Source organism: Stegostoma tigrinum, chromosome 25, assembly GCF_030684315.1.
Source record: "Stegostoma tigrinum isolate sSteTig4 chromosome 25, sSteTig4.hap1, whole genome shotgun sequence".
NCBI lineage: Eukaryota > Metazoa > Chordata > Chondrichthyes > Orectolobiformes > Stegostomatidae > Stegostoma > Stegostoma tigrinum.
The window spans coordinates 38458716-38483072 of NC_081378.1; the positions used below are offsets into that span (position 1 = coordinate 38458716).

At 41.1% G+C, this 24357-nt stretch overlaps 1 protein-coding gene across 2 annotated transcripts in view; it reads right to left on the reverse strand.

The window, feature by feature from the left end:
• Positions 1-4806: 4806 nt before the first annotated feature.
• The window catches only part of lrrk2 (leucine-rich repeat kinase 2), a 130305-nt gene continuing 110754 nt past the window's right edge, over positions 4807-24357 (reverse strand). For both annotated transcript variants that reach the window (XM_048554222.2, XM_048554221.2), the window contains exons 46-51: positions 20283-20355; positions 18300-18481; positions 9012-9161; positions 6277-6449; positions 5538-5618; positions 4807-5227 (exon numbers count right to left, since the gene is read on the reverse strand). In XM_048554222.2, coding sequence (XP_048410179.1) covers positions 5106-5227; positions 5538-5618; positions 6277-6449; positions 9012-9161; positions 18300-18481; positions 20283-20355 — 781 coding nt within the window. In that variant the 3' untranslated portion in view covers positions 4807-5105. The remainder of the gene's footprint in view (positions 5228-5537; positions 5619-6276; positions 6450-9011; positions 9162-18299; positions 18482-20282; positions 20356-24357) is intronic.

The following is a 24357-nucleotide window of genomic DNA, read 5'->3' on the forward strand; positions in this document are numbered from 1 at the left end:
TTCTCCTGAGTTCCTGAATCAATTCTAATGGTAATTAATGGGGGAAGATTTAGAATAAAAGAATAAGAAGAAATGACACAGCATCAAATGGAAATGGGAATGACTCACCTTGGGCGTAGTTAAATGGAATATATTCAATGAAATCCAATGTAAATAGAATTAGATAATTAACAGTTTTCTCTTGTAAATGTGTGCATGCTTGCCTGTCAGTCTTGTTTTTGAAAAATGAAATTGAATTGGATAATTTGGCCACCACCCGGAACACTGAGACGAGACAAGGAGGATACAGGGGAACTCTCCACCAACTTTTGATCTTTCGATAGCTCAGCTGAAAGTCGAGAATGAATGGGATGATCTTGGGACACCAAATAGAAGTTTCCAAGAGTGGTTGCTACATCTGAAGGAACAAATATGGGAGAATATATGGTGAAAAATGCACTGAAGAGTAGGACTCAGACATGTACATCTACTTGACAAATGATTATTGTCGCCTGGTCAGAGCACAAATACAGCTTAAATGATTAGGCACTGAGACATGATTGATGGAGAAGCTGACTTAAAATAATGAAAGCGCTTTTAGTGAAAGGGAAGTGAAATTTGAAGGGTGATTGGCTATTATGTCAAAATGTTCTTGGTCCAATCATCTTTCGCTGCTTCATCAATGACCTTCCCTCCATAATAAGGTCTGACGCGAAGATGTTCACCAACGATTAGCACTATTTGCGGCTCCTCAGATACTGAAGCAGTCCATCTTTCTCTCACCTATCCATATCTCACACCACACTGAGCAATCACCACCACTTCCTAGCTCCACTCACCTATCCACATCCCAAATACCTTCCCAGCCCCACTCTCTAATTCTCCTCTCTATTTATTTCTGAGCTCCCTTACCCTTCCCCCATTTCTGAAAAAGTGTCCTGACCCAAAACCTCAACTTTCCTGCTCCTCTGATGCTGTGTGGCCTGCTGTGTTCCTCCAGCTCCACACTTTGTTATCCATGTTCAAATGCAACATGATCTGGGCAATATCCAGTCTTGGCTGATGTGATAAGTAGCAGCCGTACCACATAAATACTAGGCAACCTCCAATAAGAGACAATCTAACCACCGCCTTTTGGATTTTAAATAGTACACAGCAACAAATTCCCCATCTGCTTGGGGACATGCTGTGGGCACACATATTTTTAGGCAAATGGCTGTATATCAATAACCAGGCCCACCAGGAAGGGGATTGTGAACAACGGCAACTGCAGGAAGTGCTACACTTGCCCCCACACCTCCTCCCTCAACCCCATCCCAGGCCCCAAGATGACTTTCCATATTAAGCAGAGGTTCACCTGCACATCTGCCAATGTGGTATATTGTATCCATTGTACCCGGTGTAGCTTTCTCTACATTGGGGAAACCAAGCGGAGGCGTGGGGACCGCTTTGCAGAACACCTCCGCTCGGTTCGCAATAAACAACTGCACCTCCCAGTCACAAACCATTTCCACTCCCCCTCCCATTCTTTAGATGACATGTCCATCATGGGCCTCCTGCAGTGCCACAATGATGCCACCCAAAGGTTGCAGGAACAGCAACTCATATTCCGCTTGGGAACCCTGCAGCCCAATGGTATCAATGTGGATTTCACAAGCTTCAAAATCTCCCCTTCCCCCACTGCATCCCAAAACCAGCCCAGCTCATCCCCTCCACCCACTGCATCCCAAAACCAGCCCAGCTCATCCCCGCCTCCCTAACCTGTTCTTCCTCTCACCTATCCCCTCCTCCCACCTCAAGCCGCACCTCCATTTCCTACCTACTAACCTCATCCCGCCTCCTTGACCTGTCCGTCCTCCCCGGACTGACCTATCCCCTCCCTACCTCCCCACCTATACCCTCCTGTCCATCTATCTTCTTTTCTCTCCATCTTCGGTCCGCCTCCCCCTCTCTCCCTAATTATTCAGAACCCTCTCCCCATCCCCCTCTCTGATGAAGGGTCTAGGCCCGAAATGTCAGCTTTTGGGCTCCTGAGATGCTGCTTGGCCTGCTGTGATCATCCAGCTTCACACTTTGTTATCTAGGGCAGAAGGTCTAGTAGGCCCCTTCCATGCCCCTACTTTTGAAACATTATTTTGTAGCAGAGCAGGGGGACTTGCATTTGGAGGAAGTTACCACTCAATGATACAAACATTCACAAAATCAGCCCTAACCACGTGGGTTTTACAGGGCACCCATATTGCCTATTTTAATGATGAGAGAGAGGAACGACCTTTTAAATTACGTCCCTTCATAAGTTATGTTATCTATGATGCAATTAGACATAAACCCTACATAATTAAAGAATGGGAGGCATTAGCCATGTTTTGCATCACAAGTCGATTAAGTATGGGTCCTGTGCATGTGATGACAATATTTCTATTGTCAATGCTTCATCAAAATATTATTAACAAATATTGCTAAAATGTAATCATAAACTAAATGCTTTTCCAGGTGTCATATGATAGTTGATTGTTAAAAATCTGTCTGCTTTAAATTCCAATGTATTGGCATCATAATGACAAAAGCAATGCACTATTTAAAGGTTGATGGTGTTTTACTAAATATTATTTCTACCACTAATGAGATTAACCGTCTTGTCTGGTCTCAGTTGAAATTGAAACCCTATCCACCATATCACTTGCTCAACTACCCAGTGGAATTTCAGTAGGAAAGGTCATTTAGCATGATTAAGAAACTGCGTTGCACAAGAAACTCTTTCCAACAATCAGAAGGAACAGAAAGATCTTTAAAGGTGTATGAGGTGTAACCAGTCTCCCATATTATCAATATTTATGGCACTTAAAGATTCAACTTCTTAAAACCTATTAGTTAAAATACCCTTCGGTTACTTGATATCTTACGTAGGCAGATATTTGGCAATCCACTTCCTCCCCCTTAATCATACTATCTCAGGGTGCGGTGTACAACAAAGTTTCACAAAACAAAAAGGAAAGCAGCCAGACTGTTTATACCTGCCATGATGTCCCTAACCGTACCTGTAGAATCAGACATGTTTACCCAGCAATGGCTGTGGAATTGGCTAGTTAGGAAATGCATCAGGGGGAAACCAATTGGTGAGCAAGACTCACTGATACAGCTAACCAGCACAATAGGGTTGATTCTGGCATTACTTTTCAGGCTGCATGAGCTGTGCATTCAATTTTGCAGCTTTGCATCCTTACAATCCAGCATTGGCAATATCTGCACCACAAGCTATCATGCTGTCTACTTTTTCCTCTTTACTGCAATGCTACTTCCCAAAGTACAAAGCTTATTTGTCACCATGCACAATGATATCATCTTTTCACTCCCACCATCATCAGCTCTCCGTCACCTGTGACTTAGCAGCAGCTAGCTCCTCAACCCCATGAAATGCATACTTCAAGACAATGTGCTGCTGGGATGATCCTTGCAAACAACTTTAAAAGGAACAGAGAGTGGCGTCTTGTCAAGGCCCACCTGCACTACTGCAGGATGTTGCCCCAAGTCCAAAATGGTAACTGTCATTAATGTTACAATGGCTCTTCTAGAAGGGTCTAGGCCCGAAACGTCAGCCTTCTTTCTCCTCTGATGCTGCTTGGCCTGCTGTGTTCATCCAGTTCTACACCTTGTTATCTCTCTACAATAGATTTGATGTTGCTATTTGCATATCTTTGAACATTAAGGAATTCAATTCTCAGAAATATTATGGAGGGTGAACCTTCTCAATAGGGTTATGGGTCGTACAATATCCATAGCTTCCTCCTGTTTGTGGTGGTTCCATTGTATGAGGTATAATTTTTCTAAGCAACCAGAGTATTTTTTGTATGCTGTAAATTGAAGGAGCATGTAAGTAGTAATAGACATTTCAAAGGAGGACTTACCATAAATATCATAAGGCCAGGTTGTGTTTTATGTGTAGAATTCTTTGTGTGTAATGATGGGCCATGTTTATTGCATTAGTTTACAATGTGCCTTAAGCTTTTGCATGATTAGAATACAAAGTTCTGAGAGAGCTTGTATGGGCCAGTTCCATATGCACAAACACTTGAGAAATGGCATGGTTGCAGTATAATTATAGCAGCATTTAGAAGGTATCCCCTTCCAATCTTTATTCCTAGATTCTGTGATTAGTGTGTATACCTCTCATCAGAAACATTGCAGAAAACATCCTTGAGTAGCAAATTCCTCAGTTCATGTACTTCCTGGAATAGCTCTTTCATTTAACACAGTCATTAAACAGGGGTTCAAAAGCCACAAAAGGCAAGTACAGGAGTTATTTTGGCTCCTTTACATACAATATCTAATGTTTAAAAATTCAATTACCAGCACTTAAACTCCCTTTTATTGTATTAGTCACCATGCATTACCAGCTATGTTTTCACTGCAAATGTGTCTGTGTGGAGGTAAAATTGATACATTTCGTTTGCAGCCATTTTAAAGGCAAACATTTGCCTGTCAACAGTTTCTCACTTTTTATTTTAAAAGATTGCCATTTTTGTGATGAGTTTTTTGAGGACATGATTACCTAGTTTGAGCTCCACACATCATCCCCAATAACTGATTAGGAACATTCACAGTTCATTGGAATTCTGCAAACTCTAGACATTGCTGAGGTATCAACAGTGAACCAATTGGGTGGGCACGAATTCCACCTTGGCAACCTCCTACTGGGTTTGGTCTTAGTACAAGATAATTGATTTTGCATCTGTCAGCACTTAACTTCTGATATGGTTCATGATGTATTTATCAACCATTAACTTCAGAACGCTCCCAGTCACACACTACACCGGCAAATCAATAAGGTTAGCATGTAAACTGTAAATTTATTTATATTATTGCAATATTACAAGTGCAAACATCAGGGATCTAAAGATTTAAACTATCTCATGTCAAGTAACAAAAATATACGACTAGTTTCAATCTCCATGTAGCGGGGTTCCTCAGGAGGGTATGTACAGGAGGAATTTTGACTCCTTCATGTGCAATATCCCAGATTTAAAAACTCTTTCATGAATGCTAGGTTTACCACTTTGTATCTTCAATAAATCCAAAACTTTAAATTAATAAAGAAAATATGTACATATATATTTGTCCATGTGCACTCATTCCAAAGAACCCAATCTCATTTTTTCAGCTATTTCTCTTCTCATATCTGTGTGCTTCTTCAGGCTCTGGATCTCATGTGGAAGATTCAAGTCCCAAACAAATAGCTGCGATTGCAATTCTGTAACATGAAATTTCAACTATTAATTTCAAGAAGCAAGGTGAGACAGTTTAAGCATGAGAAAGATTTAACCTTTACACGAGATGAAGTTGCATTATACAATGCAATAAACAAAACATTGAAAGCATGCATTTGGTTATGTGGAATCAATAGCTTGTTTTCTTCTCTTTAAACAATTAATTGTGAAAACTAATGCATGAAAGTCTTCACTTAATTACACAACTGTAATACACAGCCAAAATTTATTTATTAAATGTTTAACTTTATTTTTCAATCAATTACAACAAAATATTCGGAAAATTAACCATACCACTTTGCTGTTTGCTGTTTTCATTGTAATCTATACAAACATTTCCTAGGATCAGCATGACAGTATGAAGGTGTCCTTTCTCTAAAACACAGAATTAAAGAAATGTGCTCAGCAGGAATAAAAGTATTAAAGAATCTCAATCTTTTATTAAAAACAATACATGCATTTTCAATACAAAAATGACATTTATTCATTCAAAATCTGCATAAGTTTCTCTTGGTATTTTCTGTTGTAAGCTACTATGTCCAAATGTATAAATGAACCCTATCTAAGTAAATATCAATGCAACTCTTAGAGAAAACTGAAATATCAGTATCAGAAGAACTTCCAGTAGAAATCCATGATTATTCTTTCACAAAAGCATCTATTCTATTACATAGTAACTGTAGAGCATAGATTCCAGGGGTATATAAAAATACAACTGTTAACATTACAATATATAAATAATTGAGGGCACTGCAACAGTAAGTAATGATATGGTCCACCATTCAGTCTTGTTCAACCAAAATTAGTTGCAGGTCATGTTCACCCTGGAAAATGTGAGGCACACTTCACTAGTCCTAGTTTTCTCACCTATTGTGACAACTATTATTTTACAATAACTTTTTGAAAATAAAAGCAAATGTTCCAATGTTTAAAAAAATGTTGCTTTACAGTTTTCTTAATTTAAGCAGTTATTTGTAAAATACTTTGAAGTAATCCATGATTCAATCTTTGAAATCAAGGCTCAAAACCTTACCAATTTGTGCTGGCACCATACTTCTGATAGAATGACAAAATTTCTCAATGACCCGAATGGGTTGATGAGTGGAAAGATCTAATAATACGACATCACCTCCTCCTGTTCCAATCCAAAGGGTGCTTGTCTTCTGAAGATAAAGTGCTTTCACTCTGGCTGAGTATGTCTCCTTCCTAGGAAAACAAATTTTCTTTCGTAAATGCATTGCAAAACAAGATAATGCATTCACTTTTTTTGGGCATCTGATTAAATTAATGTAGGTTAAAATAATGAACAGAAAAAAAGAACTACTAACCATTGTGGTTCTGAAGACAATATTCTAAATAAAACAACGTTATTTTGATCCTTTGCATTTAGCTTTTCTACCAGTGCTCATACTTTGAGTGTTTCAATTTTGGTATACTTCTACAAAATATCCTCTTCACCAAAATATAGAAAGTGGGCAAAAGCAACCTGCTAATAAGCAATGTGAAATGCACAGCACTAAACCCTATAATTTAAACAGTGTAACTAAGTTATAGAAAACAATGATTTGTACTATATTTTCTACCCATTGCCCACGATGGGTATGAAAGAGCTCATACTACAGGAGGTCCGGGAGGTCTTAAAATGCATAAACGTAGATAAACATCCAAGACCAGATCAGGTGCTTCCCAGAAATTTATGGGAAGCTAGGGTGGAGATTGCTGGCCTCCTTCTGGGATGACTGGAGGGTGGCTAACGTGGTGCTATTATTTAAGGCAGTCTAAAAGGAAAAGCCAGGGAATTATAGGCTGGTGAGCCTGACATCAGTGGTGGGTAAATTGTTGGAGGGGATTCTGAGGGACAGGATTTACATACATTTGGAAAGGCAAGGACTAATTAGGGATTGTCAACATGGTTTTGTGCATAGGAAATCATGTCTCACAAAACTGATTGAATTTTTTGAGGAGGTAAAGAAGAAGACTGATGAAGGTAGAGCAGTACATGTTGTCTTCGTGGACTTCAGCAAAACGTTTGACAAGGTTCCACATGATAGATTGGTTTGTAAGATTAGGTCACTTGGAATCTAAGGGAGCCAGCCAAGTGGATACAAAATTGGCTTGAAGGTGGGAGACAGAAGGTGGTGGTAGAGGATTGCTTTTTGGACCGGAGGCTTGTGACCAGCGGTGCACCACAAGGATTGGTCCTTGGTCCACTGCTTTTCATCATTTATATAAATGATCTGGATGTGTCTATAACAGGTATGGTTAGTAAGTTTGCAGGTGACACCAAAATTGATGGTGTCATGGACTGTGAAGTAGATCTTTACAGAATACAAGTGGCAAATGGAGTTTAATTTAAATAAATGTGAGGTGTTGTATTTTGGCAAGGGTAAACCAGGGCAGGACTTATTCAATTAATGGTAGGGTCCTGGGGAGCATTGCTGAAAAAGAGACTTAGGAGTGCAGATGCATAGTTTCTTGTAAGTGGAGTCACAGGTAAGACCATAAGACATAGGAGTGGAAGTAAGGCCATTCGGCTCATCAAGTCCACTCCATCATTTAATCATGGCTGGTGGGCATTTCAACTCCACTTCCCTGCAGTCTCCCCATAGCCCTTGATTCCTTGTGAGATCAAGAATTTATCAATCTCTGCCTTGAAGCATAAGCAAGGTGGCGAAGGTGGTGTTTGGCATGCTTGCCTTCATTGATCAGTGCACAGAGTACAGGAGTTAGGATGCCATGTTGCAGCTGTACACAACATTAGAGAAGCCACTTTTAGAATACTGCATACAATTTCGGTCACCCTTCTATTGGAAAGATGTTGTTAAACTTAACAGAGCGCAGAAAAGGACCAGGTATTGCCAGGGCCAGAGTTTTTGAGTTATAGGGAGAGGCTGACCAGACGTCCCAATTTGATCTAATCCTATTTGCCAACATTTGGCCTTTATCACTCATCCCTGGAACGTCAGAACTGAGAGGTGACCTTATAGAGGTTTATAAAATCCTGAGGATCATGGATACAGTGAATAGCCAAATGCCAATAGAGCTCTTTTCTCTAGGGTGGGCAAGTCCAAAACTAGAGGACACAGATTTAAGGTAAAAGGGGAAAGATTTGAAAAAGGATCCGTGGAGCAACCTCACACAAAGAGTGGTCCATGTATGGATGAGCTGCCAGAGGAAGTGGGTGGAAGCAGGTACAATTACAACATTTAAAAGCCATCTGAATGAGTACATGATTAGGAAGAGTTTAGAGTGATAAAGGCCAAATGTTGGCAAATAGGACTAGATCAAATTGGGACGTCTGGTCAGTGCAGATGAGTCAGACCAAAAGGTCTGTCTCCGTGCTGTATGACTCTATGACTTACCAGTTTATTCTTATTTGATGTAAAGCTGCGACATCAGAATAGCAAGATAAATTTTACAAATCGTTTCTGTAATTTAAAAATCATCCCTTCAACCTGCACAATATAATTCTAATAAGAGGTTTGTGAGCATTAACTGCAGCACTGGTTGCAACAAAAAGATCCAGAGATAAACAGCCATTTTCATCATACAATTGTATTCATTAAAGAAGATAGCTTATCACTAACTTCTCAATAATACCTGGGGATTAGTAATGAATGCTGGCCTTACCAACAGTGCCCATGATACATGAATGAGTTGAAACCCCACTTCTACATCATAACTGAAGGGCACTTGCATTTCAACTATTGCCAGAACATAGTTCAAAATGTTACTGGAAAAACTAATTGAAATCAATTAAATACTTACTTAAGAATAGAAGCACAATCAATTGACATACTCATTTTGTATAATTTTTTGTCCCAAAGTTCAACAACATGGCTGTCCTTCTTTGCCAGATAAATATATTTATCAATCACCATGGTGATAATATTTCCATCACTATAATACTTCTGGCTTCTGCAAAAATAGTAGAAAAGCATAATGAATAACCTTAATTTATTTCAATTGTACACAGTAAATCACAAGTATAATAGTTAAGAAAATTATGTATCTCAGACCAAAAATGTCCTGAGAGTTAAATATTTATGATTTGACCATTGAGAGGTGGTCAAAACTGTGACCGGCTATTCATGGAGTTGGGAAGATACCACGGATCCTTAAAAATAAGATATGTTCTGTGGATACCGATATTTCACAAAGAGATTTCCAAGGCCAAATTATTGCCATCAGATGAAGACAATATTCCATGAATCACAATAGCTGAGAACATGAACTCTGCTGGGCTCTTTGAAAACTGCATATATAAATATCTGTAATAACCTGGAGCTTTTTCGAAGTCCTACACTTCAAACTTTACAACAAAAAGACTATGGCTTTTATTATTGAGCATTTCCAGGTATGGGTTAGAAATAAAAATAGCATCTGCTTGTGCAGTTTCAAGAGAGATCTGTGTCAACTTTCCCTGGTACTATCATGTCATATAGAAGCTTGGCTGAGTTTCAAGACCTACAACTAATTCAGCATGGGTTGGGTGTTCACAATTTGATTGACAACGTAAGGAGATTACTGAAGGATTAGTAGTCAATCGTCATTGTCATGGAATCATAGAGTTACACTGAGTGGAAACAGACCTTTCAGTCCAACTCATCCACGCTGACCAGATATCCTAAATTAATCTAGTCCCATTTGTCAGCATTTGGCCCATATCCCTCTAAACCATTCCTATTCATGTACCCATCCAAATGATTCTTAAATGTTGTAATTTTAGCAGCCTCCACCACTTCCTCTGGCAGCTCATTCCATATATACATCACCCTCTGCATGAAAAAGTTGCTCCTTAGATCCCTTTCAAATCTTTCCCGGTATGCAGTATGCAGTATTCTAAAAGTGGCTTCTCTAATGCTCCCTAGTTTTAAATTCCCCTACCCTGGGGGAAAAGATCTTGGCTATTCACCCCATCAACAATCCTCATAATTTTATAAACTTTTATTAGGTCACCTCTCGGTCGCCAATACTCCATGGAAAACAGTCCTAGTCTATTCAGCTTCTCTCAATAGCTCAAACCCTCCAACTCGGGCAACATCATCATATATCTTTTCTGAACCCTTTCAAGTTTCACAACATCCTTCCTATAGAAGGGAGACCTGAATTGAATACAGTATTCTAAAAGTCGCCTCAACAATGTCCTGTACAGCCGCAACATGGCCTCCCAACTCCTACATTCAATGCATTGATCGATAAAGGCAAGCATACCAAGCACCTTCTTCACTATCCTGTCTAACTGTGACCCTACTTTCAAGGAACTTCGAATCTGCAATCCAAGGTCTCTTTACTCAGCAGCAGCTCACATTTATCTAAATTAAACTCCATCTGCCACTCCTCGGCCCATCGCTGATCAAGGTCCTGTTGTACCTTGAGATAGCCTTCTTTGCTGTCTGCTACACCACCAATTTTGGTGTAATAGAACAGTACAGCACAGAACAGGCCCTTCAACCCACGATGTTGTGCCGACCATTGATCCTCATGTACGCACCCTCAAATTTCTGTGACCATATGCATGTCCAGCAGTCTCTTAAATGTCCCCAATGACCTCCACAACTGCTGCTGGCAACGCATTCCATGCTCTCACAACTCACTGTGTAAAGAAGCCGCCTCTGACATCCCTTCTATACTTTCCTCCAACCAGCTTAAAACTATGACCCCTTGTGTTAGCCTTTTCTGCCCTGGGAAATAGTCTCTGGCTATCAACTCTATCTATGCCTCTCATTATCTTGTATACCTCAATTAGGTCCTCTCTCCTCCTCCTTTTCTCTAATGAAAAGAGTCCGAGCTCAGTCAACCTCTCTTCCTAAGATAAGCCCTCCAGTCCAGGCAGCATCCTGGTAAACCTCCTCTGAACCCTCTCCAAAGCATCCACATCTTTCCTATAAGAGGGCGACCAGCACTGGACGCAGTATTCCAAGTGCGGTCTAACCAAAGTTTTATAGAGCTGCAACAAGATCTCACGACTCTTAAACTCAATCCCCCTGTTAATGAAAGCCAAAACACCATATGCTTTCTTAACAACCCTGTCCACTTGGGTGGCCATTTTAAGGGATCTATGTATCTGCACACCAAGATCCCTCTGTTCCTCCACACTGCCAAGAATCCTATCCTTAATCCTGTACTCAGCTTTCCAATTCAACCTTCCATAATGCATCACCTTGCACTTATCCAGGCTGAACTCCATCTGCCACCTCTCAGCCCATCTCTGCATCCTGTCAATGTCCCGCTGCAGCCTACAACAGCCCTCTATACTGTCAACGACACCTCCAACCTTTGTGTTGTCTGCAAACTTGCTGACCCATCCTTCAATCCCCTCATCCAAGTCATTAATAAAAATTACAAACAGTAGAGGCCCAAGGACAGAGCCCTATGAAATACCACCCACCACTGACTTCCAGGCAGAATATTTTCCTTCTACTACCACTCGCTGTCTTCTGTTGGCCAGCCAATTCTGTATCCAGACAGCTAAGTTCCCCTGTATCCCATTCCTCCTGATCTTCTGAATGAGCCAACGATGGGGAACCTTATCAAATGCCTTGCTGAAGTCCATATACACCACATCCACAGCTCAACCCTCATCAACTTTTCTAGTCACATCCTCAAAAAACTCGATAAGGTTTGTGAGGCATGACCTGCCCCTCACAAAGCCATGTTGACTGCATTTAATCAAGCCATGCTCTTCCAGATGGTCATAAATCCTATCCCTCAGAATCCTTTCTAACACCTTGCAGACGACAGACGTGAGACTTACTGGTCTGTAATTGCCGGGGATTTCCCTATTTCCTTTCTTGAAGAGAGGAATTACATTTGCCTCTCTCCAGTCCTCAGGTATGACTCCAGTGGAGACCGAGGATGCAAAGATCTTCGCAAGTGGCGAAGCAATTGCATTTCTCGTTTCCCAAAGCAGCCAAGGACAAATCTAGTCCGGGCCTGGCGACTTGTCAATCTTAATGTTTGACAAAATTTTTAGCACATCAGCTTCCTCTATCTCTATCCATTCCAGCATGCACACCTGCTCTTCAAAGGTTTCATTCACTACAAAGTTTGTTTCTTTCGTAAAGACAGAAGCAAAAAACTCATTTAGGGCTTCCCCTACCTCCTCAGACTCCACACACAAGTTCCCTATGCTATCCCTGATCAGCCCTACACTTTCTTTGACCATTCTCTTATTCCTCACATAAATGTAAAATGCCTTTGTGTTCTCCCTAATCCGTTCTGCCAAGGCTCTCTCATGGCCCCTCCTGGCTCTCCTCAGACCATTTTTGAGCTCCTTCCTCACCTGCCTGTAATCCTCTAGAGCTGAGCTTGACCCTAGCTTCCTCCACCTTATGTAAGCTACCTTCTTCCTTTTGACAAGAAGCTCCACCGCTCTCGTCATCCAAGGTTCCTTTATCTTACCCCTTCTTGCCTGTCTCAGAGGGACATATTTATTCATCACTCGCAACAACTGTTCCTTAAACAGTCTCCACATGTCTAGTGCCTTTACCATGGAACAATTGCTCCCAGTCCATGCTTCCTAACTCATGTCTAATCGCACCATAGTTTCCTCTTCCCCAATTAAATATCCTCCCATTTTGCCTAATCCTCTCCTTCTCCATAGTTATGTAGAATGTGAGGCAGTTATGGTCACTATCACCAAAATGCTCTCCCACCACACGATCTGATACCTGCCCCGGCTCGTTTCTGAGCGCAAGTCTAGAATGGCCTCTCCCCTCGTTGGCCTGTCAACGTACTGAGTTAGGAAACCCTCCTGAATACACCTTACAAAAACAGCTCCATTCAAATCTTCTGCTTGAAGGAGGTTCCAATCAATATTGGGAAAGTTAAAGTCACCCATTACAACAACCCTACTACGTCCGCACTTTTCCAAAATCTGCCGACCTATGCTTTCTTCAATCTCCCTGCTGCTATTGGGGGGCCTGTAGTAAACCCCTAACGAGGTGACTACTCCCTTGCTGTTCCTAATTTCCACCCATACTGACTCAGTAGGCAGATCTTCCTCGACAATGGAAGCTTCTGTAGCTGTGATACCCTCTCTGATTAGTAGTGCTACACCCCCTCCTCTTTTCCCCCCCTCCCTATTCTTTTTAAATGCTCTAAATCCTGGAACATCCAGCAACCATTCCTGCCCCTGAGAAACCCATGTCTCTGTTATGGCCACAACATCATAGCACCAGGTACTGATCCATGCTCTAAGTTCATCACTTTTATTCCTGATACTCCTTGCGTTAAAGCAAACACACTTTAACTGATCCCTTGGTTCCTTCCCAGGAAAACCCTTCCCACTAGCTGGTCTACCTCTTGCTACTGCCTCACCTGCATCAACTCTCACCTCCGGTATACAGCTCAGATTCCCACCCCCCTGCCATACTAGTTTAAACCCTCTCGAACTACTCGAGCAAACCTTCCACCCAGGACATTGATCCGCTTCCAGTTCAGATGCAACCCGTCCTTCTTGTACAGGTCCCACCTTCCCCAGAAGGCATCCCAATTGTCTACATATCTGAAGCCTTTCCTCCTACACCAGCTGCGCAGCCACGAGTTAAGCTGCGCCCGCTCCCTGTTCCTCACCTCGCTATCTCGTGGCACCGGTAGTAAACTAGAGAACACTACTCTGTTCATCCTGCTTTGCAGCTTCCATCCTAACTCCCTGAAATCACTTTTTATATCCTCAATCCTTTTTCTGGCTATATCATTAGTGCCAATATGTAACACGATTTCTGGCTGTTCGCCCTCCCCTTTTAGAACCTTACACGCCCGATCGGAGATGTCCCGGAACCTGGCACCAGGGAGGCAACATACTTTCCGGGAATCCCGATCCTGACCACAAAATCTCCTGTCAATTCCCCTAACTATCGAGTCCCTACCACGAGTGCTTTTCTATTCTGCCCCCTTCCCTTCTTTGCCACAGTGTCAGGCTCAGTGCCAGAGAACTGATTACTATGGCTTTCCTCTGGTAGGTCATCCCCCCCAGCAGTATCCAAAACGGTATACTTATTGCTGAGGGGAATGCCCACAGGGGATCTCTGCACTGTCTGTCTGTCCCCTTTCCTCCCCCTAACTGTAACCCATCTATCCTTGTCCTGAGCCTTAGGAGTGACCAACTCCCGGTAACTCCTCTCAATTACCCCCTCTGCCTCCCGAATGATCTGTAGTTCATCCAGCTCCAGCTCCATTTCCCTAACATGGTTTTCAAGGAGCTGGAGTTGGGTGCACTTCCCGCAGATGTAGCCAGAGGAGACATGTGCCATGTCTCCCACCTGTCACATTCTGCAGGAGGAGCAAGCAACTGCCCTAGCATCCATACCCGACTTATCTGAACACCCACTCAGTACTAAAGTAGAAAGCTTAGTTCAAGTTGCTATAAAATTAATAACAAACTTATATTCTAACTTATATTATAATCTGAAAATTTCCTAACTATACCGCCTATATCCATACCCAAATCATTTACATAAATGACAAAAAACAGTAGGCTCAGCGCCGATCTTTGTGACACATTGCTGGTCAGTCTGAAAAGCAACCCTCCACCACCACCCTCTGTCTCCTACCTTAAAGCCGATTCTATATCCAAATAGCTAGTTCTACCCCCTAATTACATGTAATCTTCCATGCCGAACATCTTGCTGAAGTCCATGTAGATCAAGTCCATCGTCTGCCTTCATCAATCTACTTTGTTACTTCTTCAAAAAACTCAGGCAAGTTAATGAGACATGATTTCCCCCACAGAAAACCAATGTGACTATCCCTAATCTGTCCTTGCCTTTCCAATTATATGTAAATCTTTTCCCTCAGATTTCCAACAACTTGCCCACCACCAATGTCACACTCATCAGTTCATAGCTCCCTGACTTTTCCTCCCCACCTTTGTTAAATTGTGGCATCACGTTAGCCAACCTCCAGTCTTCTGGCACCTCACCTGTGGCTATTGATAATAGAAATATCTCAGCAAGGGGCCCAGGAATCACCTCCCTAGCTTTCCACAAACTTCTAGGTTACACCTGATCAGGTCCTGGGGATTTATCCACCTTTATATGATAACCAGCACTTACTCCTCTGTAATATGGACATTTTTCAAGATGTAGCTATTTATCTCCCCAAGTTCTCTAGCTTCCATATCCCTTTGCACAGTAAACACTGATGCAAATACTCGTTTAGCATCTCCTCCATCTCCTGTAGTTCCACACAGAGGCAGCCTTGCTGCAGTCACATCAGTTTGCTTTTTTCATTTAGGATTAACTAGTTCAACAGATCTAAATGTCCTTTTTGAGTATCGTGCAAGTGTTAGAGCTGTTATTAATAACAGGTAAATTAATGGAACTGAAGAGTGGCAAATCCCCAGGGCCTGATGGTTTCTATCCATAATGAATAAAGGAGGTTGGAAGTCACATTGCCAATGGCCTAACCATTATCTTTCAGACCTCCGTGGATTCAGGAGTTGTACCTCCGGATTGGAAATTTGCTCGTATCACTATGCTCATTAAGAAAGGTGAAAGAGGGAAACCAGGGAATTACAGACCAGTTAGCCTAACATCTGCTAGGGAAGCTGTCGGAGTCTACAATCAAGGATAGGGTAAATTAGGACCTCGAAAAATTTCAGCTCATCAGGCAGAGTCAGCATAGATTCATGCAGGGTAGGTCATGCCTGACAAATCTCAGGTTTTTGAACAGGTCACAAAGGACAGACAGAGCCAAGTCTATGGATGTTGCTTACATGGATTTCCAGAAGACAGTTAGACAAGGTAAATTGAGGGTAAATTATTAACATGCCATGGAAATTGCTTGAATGGCAAGAAACAAAACTGGAATAATGGATAAGTATTCAAATTGGCAGGGCACGATCAGTGGTGTCCTGCAGGGATATGTACTGGGGCCCCAATTACTCACAAATTCAACGTCTTGGATGACGGAAGTCAAATATCCAAACCTGCTGATGACACCAAATTGGGCTGCACTACAGACAATGTTGATGACAGCATTAAAATTACAAGAACATATTGACAGTTTAGGCAAATGAGCAAAGCTGGCTAGATGGATTTTAGCAAGCCAGTGCAAGGTTATCTTTTTTGGATAAGAAGGGATAGAGCAGGATTTTTTTAAGAATGCACAAAGTTAAATGTCGTGGATGTCCATAGAGGTTGGGAAGTTCAGGTGCATAGCTCTTTAAACTGCCACTAACAGGTGCAGATAATAGTCAAGAAGGCTAATGGAATGCTGGCCATCATATCTAAAGGGTTGGAGTACAGGGATGCAGATATTATGTTGCAGTTATACAAAACTCAGTTAGGCCCCAGTTACAGTACTGAGAACGGATCCCAGCACGGGAAGGAGGTTTTGGTCCTGGATGGAGTTCAATGTATGTTTACAAGGATGATATCTGGATTTCAGGAGTTAAGTTATGAGGAGAAATTAAACAAATTAGATCTTTATGCTCTAGAATTTAGGAGGTTAAGGGGTGATCTAATTGAGATCTTAAGGTTATTAATAGGCAAAAACAAGTTAGAGAAACAAACTATTTTCACTGTTTGAAGATTCTAGAACTGGGGGCATAGTCTAAGAATTAGGAATAGGCCATTCAGCAGTGATGTGAGAAAGCACTTCTACATGCAAACTATAGTGGAAATTTGGGACTCTCTTCCTCAAATGGCAGTCAATGCTAATTCAGTTGTTAAATTTAAATCTGAGATAGACAATTTGTTTATTAAGTAAGGATATCAAGGGATATGCCCAAGGCAGGCATGTAGAGTTAAGCCACAGATTAGCCATGCTCTCATGGAGTGGCAGAGCAGGCTCAAGGGGCTGAATGGCCTACTCCAGCTTCTATATTCTAGATTACTGAAGGTTTATTCTATATCTCCACATTGCTTCTGAGGTTTGCCCATTGTAGATACGGGATGACTGGCTATAGAGGTAGGATGAGAAATTGAGAAGCAATGGGGAAGGTTGGGAACATGTGTTGGCATAAATGGTGTAATAGGTGATTGGTGGGTAAGGGAGTGTTAGGCACCATGGCATGGCAGCCTTAAAACTACAAAAGCACCAGTGACAAAATTATGAGGAATCTAGGTAGACTTCTAACCATTCCGCCTCAGCGTTTGCCTGTCCTGATGAATGTCTATGCTCTTCTGGAATTGGCGTGTCTGACCCTATCCCATGACCCTCTCCTTTTACCAACCAACATGAAAGTTGCAGAATTCAAGGTTTATCCTTTTAAAGCAGATCCAGTGATTATAGAAATTTCCTGACAAGCTTTGCTAGTCAAAATTTAGTTATCAGTCTCTCTGTATTTTTTGAAAATAGCATCTTGCTTTCCATCTTTTGTTCCTTGAAGCTGTTGGAATCCAAAGAGTTATTCAACTGCAAAAACAAGTAAGGATTTAATCCTGTAACAACTTTAAAGTGTGCTAAACTCAAAGTATAATTCCATCCATAGTCAAATGTGATTAATCACAAAGGGACAAGACTAACTTCATCTCTCTGTCAAAGAACAGGAGCTGCAGAATATTTTCATTACCTTTCAACTAAATTGACTGTTATTGTTAATAAGCCTGGTAAGTTGAAACCTCTCTTAAAAGGACATTCTTAATTGGTATACTTTTCTTCAAGATGTGTGTAAAATAAATTTAAGACTATTAATGTTAGCCCATTCCTCACAAAACCCAGGAGTTACTGGGTCATACAAAATGACTATTTACTTTTCATTTGACTAGAACACTGCACATGTCCAAAGAAGTGAGCAGAACAGTAATTATCCTTCACCTGATTCTATCGCATTTTACGATCAAACTTTCGAAGAAGAAGTGAATCTATTTTTTTAAACGTTAAACTTACTAGAAACAGATTCATTCTGAAAGCTGCAGTAATTGGACAAGATGACAACCACCACTAACACATGACAAAAGTTGCCATATTTATCAATTCATTTAAAAATGGAGATGAAAAAGCCAATGAAAATAATCAGTTTATACAGTTGCATGGAAATCAAAAAAATCAAATTTATATCAATAAGGTCAAAATCTCCAAAACTAGGCAAAGAATCTAATAACTTACAGAGTCCTCGTGTTTGTGTCTATCACCTTCTGAACCGTAAAATTGCTGCTGAGTGATACAATCTTTGTTCCACAGCTTGCCCAAAAAGCGATCTGTTCTGAAGTGGGTGATATGGTCAAGCATACTAAAGGGGTACTGATGTCACCAATGTCCACAACCTTCACTGGTGCACCATCTTGGTACTGTCAAATCAGAATAAATTAGCAATTACTGTTTGTGGAGTTTTAAGTTTAAGATCACACAGTTTCAAATATTCTGGTTGAGTATCCTTGGATTAATGTATTTGCAGGCCACAAGACCTCTTTGACAATGCACTTACAATACATTACAATTAATCTTGTTGGTTTTGTAAACCACTCAGAAGAAGAACCTACATGAACACAAACATACAAGTACACCATCAAAATGGCCAAGATTTGTTCTAAGTGAAGCTTTACTATGAGGTCTGTACAAATAATCATAAATAAAACTTTTGTATTTGTTTGTTTGGAGTGTTTCTGCCAGTATTACTGAAACTATATATATATACTCTGGTAGTGCATTCTGAGTAAACTGGTATGGTCTGCCTTCAAATGAGAGGAATATTAGGACAAGTGTCAGAAAGAAGAACTCCAGCAAAGGAATTCCAGAGTTTGGAGTCTACATTATTGAAAGCCAGATCAACAGTGACAAAGTGCACAAAATAAGGGGCGTACAACATATCAAATTGGATGAGTTCAGAGACCTGACAGGCACATAGCACTGAAGGGGATTCAGAAATAAGGAGGGATTTTAAAAGGATGAAGATATTTAATTCAGGCTTTAATGGTCTGGGAGTCAAAACAGGTCAGCAATAAGAGGAACAATGGGAAAATCTGTTCCTGAATACAGGCTGTGAAGTTTTAGATGAATTCAAAATTACAGAGGATGGAAGATGGCATGTTGGCCAGAAGAGCAAAGTTCAGAACTAACAATAGAATGGGTGAGATTTTCAGCAACAGAATACCTAAGGTAATGCATCTTGTCTCCCCAAAATTTAGTTGGAAAAACGTGCTGCTCATCTGGAACTAAATATTGGATGAACAGTCTGGCAAATCAGAGCAGTTGGGGTCAGGGACACGTGGCCAAGAGAGGTAGCAATGAGGTGATGTCTGTGTACTGTTGCAAATTGACATTATGTTTTATAGGTAATGTCATTGAACAGTGGCTTGTAGGTGAGAAATAGAAGAGAGTTTTGACAGTTGACTTAAGGTTTTACAGTAGTTAACTGGGCGAGAGTCGCAACAAAAAGAAAATTTGCAGATGGCTCTCTGGATTGGTCTGTAATTGCTAATAATTCTTGCACAAAAATGAAACAAGAGGAGGGCACTCCCACATAACTGGATAATGGAGGAAATGCATTCGAGGAGAATGGTGTGGTCAACCATATCAAAGGCTGCACACCAACTAACAAGGATAAAAAAAGGTCATTTATCACTGTCATGGGGTGACATAGGATACAATTTGCGACTTCTATTAGGGTAATTTTAATGTTGTGGAAAGCAGATTGAAGATGGGGGTGATCAATTTGAAGCAGGTTCTTTACTCAGAGAGCGGTAAGGGCGTGGGACGCCCTGCCTGCCAATGTAGTTAACTCAGCCACATTAGGGGCATTTAAACAGCCCTTGGATAAGCATATGGATGATGATGGGATAGTGTAGGGGGGAGGGGCTTAGGTTAGCTCACAGGTCAGCACAACATCGAGGGCCGAAGGGCCTGTTCTGCACTGTATTGTTCTATGTTCTATGCTCAAATGTAGAGTCACAGGAAAGAGGGAATGGATTTGGCATGCAATAGTACATTTGAGAATTTTCTTTTTTAAAGAGAAAGGCAAGGCTGGGAATGAAGTTGAATCAAAACTTTCATGTGATAAAATCAGATGACATGGGTTGAATCATACTTCATAAATTGCTTTTTAGTATTTACACTCAAGGTTTGCGTTATTTTGATGAAAGGTAAATCTACCTTTACTGTTGTATCCTTAAAAATAGCAAGCTTTCCATCTGCTGTCCCCACCAACAGGAAATTGTCTTCTTTGCTAGAAACAACAGAAAATGTTTTGATGAGTATGTATAGTCACCATTTTCCATGTCTTTCCATCAGACAATAGTGCAGAATGTATGTGGCACCCTATTACAGAGGCAAGGGCAAGTATTACAACAAAAGGATTGACAATAATGCTTGCCAAACAAGTGACTCCTATCTCCCAAGACTAAACTAAGAATTCTATTCCTTTCAGTGGTATTTTTCAGGTCTAACAAGTCTGGGAAGTAGATACAAAATACATGCGACCATGTTAAATGTACCCTGTATTCTGTGTTTTTTTAAACCATGACACCTTCAAATTAAGTCATTTAAGATACCAAGGGATTTGCCAGTGTCCTTATTACCAAAACATTCAATGTATGTGCAGTGCACTTGATTGGCCTGATATCCCAGGGTTGGTTGTATTAAATTTGATTGATTGTATCAAATCTGGAATAAAGAATCTATTGATAACCATGAAATCAATGTCGATTATTGAAAACTTCATCTGGTTCACTGATATCCTTTAGGGAAGGCATCTGCCATCCTTATCTTCTATATGACTCCAGGCTCTCAGCAATCTAGTTGACTCTTAACTGCTGGCTGGGCATTTAGGGATGGGTGACAAATGCTGGCCTGGCCAGAACATTCACATCAACATCCCGTAAATAAATTACTTGAAGATTTCCTGCAGAAATCTTTTTTAAAATTCCTTACAGGGATCATATCTAATTCTGGAACTCTGACAGTGGGAAGTGATTTCAGTTCATTTTCCCATTTCATTTGACTTTTTGGCTCAGAACATTGCAGGGTCTCATCTCATTGAACAAGAGATGTTCTCGTCCTAGAATCTACTGCATTAGCACCTGAATCAGGTGAGTGGCCCTTGTAGGGACAGAGTGCATTGCAGAATACAGCCAAACTGGAAAGAAATGAAGTCCTACTGACTCCAGCCTTGACACTATTCCTCTGTGTGTCATAACGGCAAATGTCTGAAGTGTGGAGAGGTGGGTATGGTGTTTGAGAGCACCAACTTATCAGTGTCTGATGTGCTGGTGGGCTTGACGTAATCATCCACTTGTAAGATTTATGTTTTCTCCACTTTCACCAATTACCGGCTTGTTTTGAATTGGGCTTAGACCAGTGCTCGACTCCCAAATAGCTGCCTTCATAATGGGCACCCATTTTCATCAGTTTTGCCCTTAATAGCATTTTAGATTGGAAACATGTGATAAGGATTCCCACGGTCCAACGTTTAAAAAATGAACCTTTCGCCTCCCTTCCTGATTGGTCCTACTCCCTCATTACTCTGCTAAAACCTGGCATCTAACCCCTGTTAGAGGTGCAATCTCCAGTCTTCTAGCCCATTCTTTTTACTTTGACTTGTACTCCCTGAAACCACCCTGCGCCCCCATTCTATCCAAGCCTCTGTTCCCAAATCCATAACTTCAGTGGCTCTCCAGCTCTGATTTTTGTGTACCTCAAAGCTTAGAATCCCTTCAAATGCAGGATTCCCTGTAACCCAATTTGAAAGCTCCTCTACTCCCAATTTCAGACTTTCCCGCTGAATGCTAAGCCTATTTTGTGGACCCCCTTCTGAACATCACTACTAAAAATTCTTAAGCTTCCAATTCCGCCTCGATGTAGCCATGATCAGGTAACATTTGAAAGGTTTGCATTGTGGCAGGAAATTTAATCTGATGATTTGCTAGGTAAATCCTCTGCAGTTTGTGACTTGGAGGTCCAAGAGCCATTTTGAGAGAGCACAGATCTTTCAATGTAATTTCTAGCATTAGTGTAATTGATATTTTTCACCCAGTATTACTGCAGACAAACAACTTAGAACTATAGAGTCATATAGCTTGGAAACAGATCCTTAGGTCCAACTTGTCCATGCCAACCCAGTTTCCTAAACTCAATTAGTCCCACTTGCCTGTGTCTGGCCCGTCTCTCTCTAAACCTTTCCTACTTTTTTACCTATTCAATTGTATTTTAAATGCTGTAACTATACTTGCATCTACTAGTTCCTCCAACAGTAAACTACATATACGAACCATCCACCGTGTGAAAAAAGCTGCCCCTCAGATTCTTTTTAAATCTTTCTCCTCTCACTTTAAAAATAAGCCACCTAGTTTTGAACTCCCCAAGCCCAGTGAAAAAGCCTTCACTATTCACCTTATTTATGCCCCTTATGATTCTCTAAATCTCTATAAGGTTACCCCTCAACCTGCTATACTCCACAAAAAGGTCCCAGCCTATCATTTTAACTCAAACCTTCCAGTCCCGGCAACATCTTGGTAAATCTTTTCTGAACCTTCTGCAATTTAATAACAATCCTTCCTATAGCAGGGTGACCCGAACTGTACATAATTCTTGAGAAGAGGCCTTACCAGCATCCTGTACAATCTCAACATAACGTCCCAACTCCTATGCCCAAGATCTGAGAAATGAAGGCAAATGTGCTGATCACCACCTTAAACATTCTGTCTACCTGTGATGCAACTTTCAAAGTACTATGCGTCTCAACCCCTAGGATTCTCTGTTCGACAACACTGCCCAAGATCCTACCATTGACCGTATAAGTCCTGGCTTGTTTGTTTTAACAAAATACAATATCTTGCATTTAGAATATAGAACAGTACAGCACAGTGCAGGCCCTTCGGCCCATGATGTTGTGCCAAACTTATAGCCTAAACCTAAGGTCTATCTAATCTCCACCCCTAATTTATACTATCATCCATATGCCTGTCGAAAACCCACTTAAATGCCTCTAATGAGGCCAACTCCACTACCGCTTCCGGCATTGCATTCCACACCCCAACCGCTCTAAGTAAAGAACCTACCTCTGATGTCTCCCCTATATCTATCTCCACTCACTTTAAAACTATGCCCCCTCATAATAGCTACCTCCACCCTCGGAAAAAGTCCCTGGCTGTCCACTCTATCTATACCTCTGATTATTTTGTACTCCTCTATCAAGTCACATCTCATTCTTCGTCGTTCTAAAGACAAAAGCCCTAGCTCTCTTAACCTTTCCTCACAAGACCTTCTTTCCATTCCGGGTAACATCCTGGTAAATGTCCTCTGCACCTTTTCCAACACTTCCAATTCTCATTCAAATCTTTCCTGTAATGAGGCGACCAGAACTGGACACAATACTCCAGATGTGGCTGAACCAGGCTTTTGTATAGCTGGTGCATAACTTCATGGCTCTTGAACTCAATCCCACTATTAATGTGAGCTAACACACCATACGCCTTCTTACCAACTCTATCCACCTGGGTGGCAGCTTTCAGGGAACTATGGACATGAACCCCAAGATCCCTCTGCTCCTCCACACAGCCAAGAATCTTTCCGTTAACCCTGTATTCTGCTTTCAAGTTTGTTCTTCCAAAATGAATCACCTCAGACTTTTCAGGGTTAAACTCCACCTGCCACTTTTCAGCCCAGCTCTGCATCCTATCAATGTCCCTTTGTAACTAGCCCTCTGCACTATCCACAACTTGACCCACCTTCGTCTTGTCCGAGAATTTACTTCCTTCATCCAAATCATTTACACAGATCACAACTAAAAGAGGACCCAGAACAGATCCTTGTGGTACACCATTCGTAACTGAGCACCATGTTGAATATTTTCTGTCCACTACCACTCTTTGTTTTCAAAGTGTCAGCCAATTCTGACTCCAATCTGCCACATTTCCCCTATCCCATGCCTCCTTATCTTCTGTACGAGTATACCATGGGAAACCCTATCAAATGCCCTACTTAAATCCATGTATATCACATCCACTGTTCCACCTTCATCCAGGTGTTTGGTCACCTCTTCAAAGAAGTCAATAAGGTATGTGAGGCATGATTTACCCTCACAGATCAAACTAAATTCATCCAAATTAAATTCACTTGGTCTAATTCATCAAGCTTCCTTGGTAATCTTAGATTATCTGTCGACTACACTGCTAATTTGGGGGTGATCTAAATTCTCATTCAAATCATTTATAAAAATGACAAACAAAGG